Here is a 7,224-nt window from a genome sequence, read left to right as displayed (position 1 = left end):
GCGGGGCTCCCCCGCCTCCGCAGGCACACAACGTTTCGCTGCAGCTGCCGGCTCAGCCCCGACCGGGTGGAGTGCGGGAGCGAGCCGCACGGCCGCGCCCGGCAGCCGGGCGGCGGGCCGCACCTATGCTGCAGGCCTCGGCGGCGGGGGTGAGCCCCGTCTTGGGGTGGGCCAGGCTGGGGTCTGCGCCCGCCTGCAGATGCGGGCAGCCAGGGGCAGCAGTGTTGGATGGCGGAGCAGGCGCCAGGGCTGCACACACACGCCACGCGCTGCGCCGCGTGCATGCCGTGCGCTGCCTGCCTGCCCCTCTCCAACTCCACACCCCGCCGCCACCGCACCACACAGGCACCAAAAGACAACGAAAACACACAGCCAGGCAGGCAGGCAGGCACATGCACCAACAAGAAAACAACAACACCACAAGCCAGGCAGGCGCACAACACCACATCCCAGGTGGGCAGGCGGGCGCAGCCAACCTCCAGCAGCAGGGTGAGGTGGTCCCTAAACTCGATGCGAGAGCAGGCCATGCCCAGCAGCGTGTGCGCCTGCAGCGCGCAGCGGCAGCCCAGGCGCCGGCGCCCGGGTGAAGCAGCGGTGGCGGCGCGGCGCAGGCGCTGCCGAGTCGCAAAAATGCCCGCTTCGCCGTCGCCGCCAGCCGGCGCGCCTCCCAGGCATACACAGCATTCACACCCTCCAGCTAATGCACGTATTCATTGGTTCTGCAGGAAGCCACCTCCCTCCCCTCACCTCCTCTGCGCTATACGAGTCGCTCCACATCGGGTAGCAGCCGCTGTTGACGTGGGCGGGCAGAACCTGCGCAGCGCACGGGGCGAGATCAGGCTCGGCGGGCGGCTCGGCGGCGGGGGCACGGGCCCGCCTCCGCTGCCGCCCGGCACGCGGCCCCACCTGCATGCCTCCCTCCGCCCAGCATCCACCACACACCACACCGCACCGCACCGCACCACACCGCACCACCCCACGCCCCACCTGGTTGGGGTCTGCCCCCAGCTGCAGCAGCAGCTTGGCCGCCTCCTGCTGCTCCCAGCAAACCGCCACCGACAGCGGGGTGGAGCCGCCGGGGGAGGGGGCGTCCAGGCTGGCGCCCAGCCCCACCAGCAGCCGGATCATGGGCAGGTTGCTGCGGCAGGGGGCAAGGGGGAGTTCCAATCGCGGCGTGCGGGAACGGCGGGCGAGCCGGCAGCGCTCAAATGAGGCCCTGGCCCAAGGAGCAAGCTCAGGCGAGACCCCCAAGCCGCCCCGGAGCGTGCATGCATGCATGGGGCCGCCCCAGCTGCGCCGCCGCTGGGCGCGTCGCCAGGCGGCGGCGGCGGCCACCCGCCTGCGGGCCGTCGCGGTCAGCAGCGCCCGCTCCAGGTGCTCCTCCTCCTCGTGCACCACGCCAAAGTGGTCGATGGCGGCGCCGTGCTGCGCGGGAGGGCGCGGCCGGGGGAGCGGGGCAAGCAGGGAGGCAGGGGAGGCAGGCAGGCAGGCGAATCAGGGAGGCGGTTGCGGCACCAGCCGGGGCCGCATATGGCATGCCCTGCCCTGCCGCAAGCAGCACTGGAGGAGTTCCATGCCGGCGCTGACAGGCCCTGCACCTGACAGGCGCTGGGCCCCGGGGAATGCAGCACCACCACCCCCGTCGCGTGCCCTGCCTGCCTGCCCACCTCCACCATTACCCCCGCCCACCTGCGCCAGCATCACCACCGCCTCCTGGCTATTGCCCACTACGCCCCATCCCAGCGCGGTGCACCCCATCTCGTCTGCGGGGCGGGGGAGGGGGGTCGGAGCTAAGCAACTTGCACAGCACAGCACAGCAGAGCGTGGCGGGCCCCAGGCAAGGCCACGCCAGGCCAGGGGGAGGGTCCATCCGCCCGGCAGCAGCGCAGCGCAGCACAGCGCAGCGCAGCACAGCACAGCGCAGCGAGCGCGCCGCGCACCCGCCAGGTTGACGGCCGCCCCCGCCGCCAGCAGCGCCTGCAGCGCTGCCAGGCTGCCGCGGTGCGCCGCCGTCATCAGCACGCTGAGGCCGTCGGGCCCCCACCTGCGGCGCACGGCGGCAGCCCTGCTCAGCCCGCCTGGCGCGCGCGGGGCGCTGCTGGGCCAGGAGGCGGGAGCGGGAGCTGCGAGGGCGGGGCCCGCCACGGCGCGCCGCCAGTCGCACAAAACCCAAACCAAACCAAACCCGCTGCGCCCCATCCTGCGCCCGCCATGCTGCACCATCCCACCCCTAGCAGGCAGGCAGGCAGGCAGGCAGGCAGGCGGGCAGGCAGGCAGGCCGGCAGGCAGGGCGGCTCACATGTTGGCGTTGAACGGCGGCATGCCGTCGCCCGGCGGCGGCGGCGGCCGCGCCAGCAGCCCCTCCACCACCCCCGCCATGTCGTGCGCGGCGGCGGCGGCCAGCAGCGCGCAGTTGGCTGCCACGTCAGCCCAGGGGGCGGGGCAGCTGGCATCCAGCGCCGCCAGCAGCACGCCGCACCGCGCTTCGTCGCGGCACACCACCGCCGCGGTGAGCAGCTGGCGCAGCGCGGGCGGGGCGGGCGGGGGCATGCCGTCGCGCCATGCGCAGCCGCCGCCGCCGCTGCCGCCGCCCTCCTCGCCCGGAGGCAGCACGTGCGCCAGAACCTCACGCAGGCCCTCCCGCAGCTTGTCTGCCATGCCGCTCTGCGGGTTGCAGTTGTCGTAGCGAGCAAGGATGGCGGGCAGCAGGCGGCGCAGCGGGCGAGCGCACCCGCTCCCGCCCGCGCCCAGCAGCCGCCGCAGCAGCTCCACGTGGGGCTCGCTGGCGCCAGGCCAGTAGCCAGGGCGGCGTCCAGGTGGGATGCCAGGGCGGCGCCCCCGCTGGCGCAGCAGCCGCTGGTGGAGGAGGAGGAGGAGGCGCACGGGGCGGCGCCGAGGCCCGAGCCGGCGCTGGCCTGGCTGGCGGCGGCACTGGCCGTAGCGAAAGAAGGGGTGAGGACTAGATCGGGTGCGGCGTCGCCATCGCCGCCGCCGCTGGCGCTGCCGTCGGCGCCGCCGCGCTCCTCCACGCCGCCCCCAGCGGCTGCTGCGGCTGCGGCTGCGTCTGCGGCGGCTCTGCCTCCCTCCATGGCCTCCAGCAGCGCCTGCGCGGCTGCCAGGCGCCCAAACCGCACCGCCAGCAACAGTGGGCTGCAGGGCGTGCGCAGCAGCTGCTGGGCCAGGGTGAAGGTGTAGGGGAACTCGGAGGAGCTGGGTAGAAGCTGCTTGAGGGACTGGTACACGCCAGAAGAGCACACCCCCTCGTAGGAGCTGAAGTGATCGTCATCGTCGCCGGCGTCGGCCCCGGCCGCGGCAGCCGCGGCCCCGCCCTCGGCCCCGCCTCCGCCGGCAGGTGCGGCGGGCGGCGGGGGCCGGGTCCACACAAAAGGGCTGGCGCCTGCACGCGCGGGTGGGGAGGGTAGGGGCGGGCCGAGGGGGGGCGAGGTAAGGGGGCGGTAAGACGAGGCTGGGAGCAGGGCAGGGGGAGAGGGAGGCCGGGGCTGAGGCTGCAGCAGCGTGCCGCCCCCGGCTGCAAGCACGGCACGGCGCCAGCACACAAGGCTGCTGCCCGCCTGCCTCACCTGCCTCCAGCAGCGCCCTCACGCACCCGTCCCGTCCCAGCGCCGAGGCCAGGTGCAGCGGGGCCAGCTGGCAGGGGAAGGCGGTGAAGGGGCTGCGCGCGGCGGCGGGCGAGAAGCTGCGTGGCGCGTCCCGCACCACCGCCTGCAGCTCGGGGTAGGCGCAGGCCGTGGCGCGGGAGCTGCCCGCGGCGGCGCTGCAGGTGCTGCAGGAGCTGCCGTCGATGAAGCTGAGTGGCCCGCTCATGGCAGCTCAGGTGCTAGGGAGGCTGCTAGGCAGGGGGGGCGCTCGTGGGGGCCGCCTCCGCCGCTCCAGCCGGCTGTGGCGCAGAGGGGCCTGGGGCTCAATCTGGGTGCCTCGAACCTGCCGGGGCAGTGCGCTGAGGGACCAGCCCGCTGGGCCCTGCCTAGGAGTCTCGGCGACCTGCAGGAGCAGGGGCGCGGCAGCGGGGCTCGAGGCGCCGGCGCCGCCATGCCCCAGCCGCCAGCACCCAAGCGGGCATCCCTCCCAAGCTCCCACGGCCGCTTCTCGGTGGTGCACTGGCTGCCAAACAGGCAGCAAGCGGCCCAGGCGGGGAGCACGAATGGCATGTTTCGTGCAGGCGCCAGGCTCACCTCTGCGGCGTTTCAAGGCTCCCAGTCCGCTTCTAAATACTCTCAAACCCCACAGCAGCGCAGACAGGCCGCCAGACGGGCCGCAGGGTTGTTTTCCTGTGGTTGCTGGCAGGTCTGGGCCCGTGGGCGCCCTGCAGCCAATTGCAGAGGAGTTGCAGAAGCACGGAAGGCCAATGGAGCACCGCCAGGCATGCCCGAGTCCCACCAAAATTGGCGCCCTGCTGGCGCCGAACGAGTCCCAGCTGGGGGTTGCGTAGCAGGCGCAATTCTCAATCCCACGCGCATTTACGAATCGTACGGCATGTACTCGAGGCTGTGATCGGTGCCTTTGGTGATCGGTGCCAATGCCCAAGGCCAAGAAGCAGGGGGGCAGCACGCTGTTCTCCGTCAGCCCCTGGCAGGACCGACAGGAGGACGGTTATGCCCTGCAGCCGGCCCAGCCGGCAGCCGAGGCAGGCTACGTCGAGGTGGAGCTGCCGCTGGTGGTTGCCGCCAGCCCGCCTGCAAGCGGCGGCGGCGGCAACCGCCTTGCTGCTGCGCCTGGCCTGCCGCCGGCCGGCACTCCCGATGCCATGGCGTTAGACACGGCGCCGCCTGCAGCAACAGCGGCACGGCAGGCTGGGGTGCCGGGGCAGGCAACGCCGGGACCGATTGCGCCGGCCCTGGCGGCTGCCGTCGCTTCGCAGGCGGCAGGCGGTGGCGGCGGCTGGATCGCCAAGAAGCGCAGGGCCCAGCAGGAAGAAGAGGAGGGGGAGATGATAGCAGCAGCAGCAGCAGCAGCAGACTCAGACAGCGACCTGTCGGCATGCCCGCTGGGGGGCGGAGGGGCGAGCGCTGGCTCGGATGAGGCGGGCGGGCGGCAGCAGCAGGGGCAGGTGGAGCTGGCGGGCACCGCCTACCTGGCCCTGCTGCCCAACGGTAGCGTCACGGGTGCGTGCGCTGGGGGTGGGCGCACGCAAGAGGGAGGGCAGCCCACCCTGCGCTGCCGCCCACGCTGCTTCGCCTTGGTCCGTGCTTGCCTGGCAGGTGTCTGTGGCTGCTGAGCATGCTGTGGCTGCTGAGCATGCTGTGCTGTCTGCGCTGCGCTGTGCCCCGCAGGCCACCTGGTGTGCGCCCCCTCGGCCTTTGCCCCCGCCCGCCGCCGCTCGTTCGGGGTGATGGGGGAGGTGGCGGTGGCGGGCAGGGAGTGCACGCGCGATGCAGGTGTGTGCGTGTGTGTGCGTGTGCGAGTGTGGGGTGTTTGCGTGTGTGTATGTGATGTGTGTGTGTGGGGGGGGGTGGCGCTGCGCAGCGCAGGCTGCTGGTGCTGCTGCCTGGTGGGCTGGGTGGGCAGGAGAGAAGCCTTGGGTGGCATGGGGCTTGGGGAGAAGGCTGGGTCCTGCCTGGCGCCAGGAATGCCGGCAGGCCGGCAGTTGAGGCAGCGCACCCGCTGCTGCCGCCGCCTGCAGACTGGGGTGTGCTGCGCATGACGCTCGTCAGCTTTGCGGGCGGCGGCGGCGGCGGCGCCGCCGGCGGAGGAGAGGTGTCGTTCCTGGCTGAGCGCACAGAGGGGGATGCCATGCGGCTGAGGCGAGTGTTCGTGTGTGTGTGTGTGTGTGTGTGTGAGATGTGTGCATGGCTGCGTGTTGTCGCGGCTGTGGCTGTGGCTGTGGCTTTGGCTGTGGCTGGCTTGTGGCTGGCTTGTGGCGATCATGCGTCCGTGCCCTGCTCCCTCTCTCGCCCGCCACGCAGGGCGCCTGTGCCCTGGCAGGGCATCGAGCTGGATGATCTGCCCGCGCTGGATGCCGCCTGCACCTGCGCCGCCGCCTCCGGCCTCTCCCTGCGCTTCCACTGCCAGCAGCTGCTGTCGGGGGCTGCGGCCGACGCGCTGCTGCGCAGCCTGCAGCCGTCACTGGCGGGGCGGGGTGCCATGCTCAACGTGGGGCTCATGCGGGTGGCGCTGCCACGCGGCGCGGCGGCCGCGCTGATGCCGGCGGCAGAGGCGGCTGGGCGGGCGGCGGTGGGGACGGGGGCTGGCGGGCGCGGCGGGCGCGTTGAAGCGCCGAGCGGCGCGGCCCGAGGGCAGGAGCCGATGCAGAGGCGGTACACCGGCAGGTCCAGCGGCGGCGGGCGGGCGGTACAGGACGCCGGGGACGAGTGGTAGTGTGGGAGGAGGCATCGGGGCACGGCACGGGGGTGGTGGGAGCCACACAGTCCATTCCCCTCTTTCCCTGCATTCCTCCCCTCTCTCGGCACGACATCTGCATGACCTGTGTGTTAAGCATCGCTCATTACTTGCGTCGCCAGCAACACAACACGAGATGACGAGGCACGCGAGCAGCGCAGGCGCTCCAGGCAGGCCAGCACACAGCGCCCGCCGCCGCCCGCCGCTCCCCGCGCAGCCGCCCGCCCGGTGCGGTGGCCGCCGCCGCCGCTGCTGGCTGCCAGCCCGCCAGCCGCGCCCCCGCATGCTGCCCCCGCGGCCTGGCCGCGCCTCACAGCCGCACCGACTTGCTGACGCGGGACTTGACTCCGGTGGACTCGCCGCCGTATGCGCCGCCGCCCGCCCGCACCTCCTGCACCTGCCCCTTGCGCCGCACAGTGGCCTGGGCAAACTTGACCCTGCAGGGGAGGTGGGAGGGCGTGCCTTGTGGCGGTGTGGTGGGGCGGCGGGGTGCTTCAGGGCACGCAGGCGCAAGCAGCGGGTGGCGAGTGGCGACCCGGCAGCGCGGAGGGCAGCCGAGAGGGCAGCGCCCAGCCTGCTGCCGGCCAGTCCAGCCCCCACCCGCAGCCCTGCCCGCCCGCAGCCCACCCCAAACAAAATTACCACCCCACACCACCCCACACCACCCACCACACCACTCCACACCACCCCGCACCACCCCACACCACCCCACACCACCCACCACACCACTCCACACCACCCCGCACCACCCCACACCACACCACCCCACACCGCACCGCATCGCACCGCACCGCGCCGCGCCGCGCCGCGCCACACCGCACCGCACCGCACCTCGCCGCGCCGCGCCACACCACACCACACCGCATC

At 73.3% G+C, this 7,224-nt stretch overlaps 4 protein-coding genes across 4 annotated transcripts in view; 1 reads left to right on the top strand and 3 right to left on the bottom strand.

Annotated features, from left to right (window-relative positions):
• The window catches only part of CHLNCDRAFT_135356 (hypothetical protein), a gene marked incomplete at both ends in the record, with an annotated part of 2,613 nt that extends 1,485 nt beyond the window's left edge, over nucleotides 1-1,128 (bottom strand). The window contains 4 exons of the mRNA XM_005846599.1: nucleotides 124-193; nucleotides 477-545; nucleotides 748-813; nucleotides 988-1,128. Coding sequence (XP_005846661.1) covers nucleotides 124-193; nucleotides 477-545; nucleotides 748-813; nucleotides 988-1,128 — 346 coding nt within the window. The remainder of the gene's footprint in view (nucleotides 1-123; nucleotides 194-476; nucleotides 546-747; nucleotides 814-987) is intronic.
• Nucleotides 1,129-1,204: 76 nt separating this feature from the next.
• On the bottom strand, nucleotides 1,205-3,825 carry CHLNCDRAFT_135355 (expressed protein; the record flags this gene model as incomplete). Its single annotated transcript, XM_005846598.1, has 7 exons — nucleotides 1,205-1,216; nucleotides 1,336-1,425; nucleotides 1,690-1,763; nucleotides 1,941-2,044; nucleotides 2,300-2,782; nucleotides 2,884-3,397; nucleotides 3,582-3,825. 7 exons carry the CDS (start codon nucleotides 3,823-3,825, stop codon nucleotides 1,205-1,207), a joined length of 1,521 nt encoding a protein of 506 aa, XP_005846660.1.
• Nucleotides 3,826-4,537: 712 nt separating this feature from the next.
• CHLNCDRAFT_135354 (hypothetical protein) lies at nucleotides 4,538-6,336 on the top strand (the record flags this gene model as incomplete). The annotated part of the gene is made up of 4 exons (XM_005846742.1): nucleotides 4,538-5,123; nucleotides 5,292-5,396; nucleotides 5,642-5,768; nucleotides 5,925-6,336. The coding sequence occupies 4 exons, from the start codon at nucleotides 4,538-4,540 to the stop codon at nucleotides 6,334-6,336; spliced, it is 1,230 nt and encodes a 409-aa protein (XP_005846804.1).
• Nucleotides 6,337-6,667: 331 nt separating this feature from the next.
• Nucleotides 6,668-7,223, bottom strand: CHLNCDRAFT_135353 (hypothetical protein; the record flags this gene model as incomplete). The annotated part of the gene is made up of 2 exons (XM_005846597.1): nucleotides 6,668-6,794; nucleotides 7,189-7,223. The coding sequence occupies 2 exons, from the start codon at nucleotides 7,221-7,223 to the stop codon at nucleotides 6,668-6,670; spliced, it is 162 nt and encodes a 53-aa protein (XP_005846659.1).
• Nucleotide 7,224: the final 1 nt, after the last annotated feature.

Source organism: Chlorella variabilis, assembly GCF_000147415.1.
Source record: "Chlorella variabilis unplaced genomic scaffold CHLNCscaffold_13, whole genome shotgun sequence".
Classification (NCBI taxonomy): Eukaryota; Viridiplantae; Chlorophyta; class Trebouxiophyceae; order Chlorellales; family Chlorellaceae; genus Chlorella; species Chlorella variabilis.
This window is presented reverse-complemented; position numbering and strand designations above follow the sequence as displayed.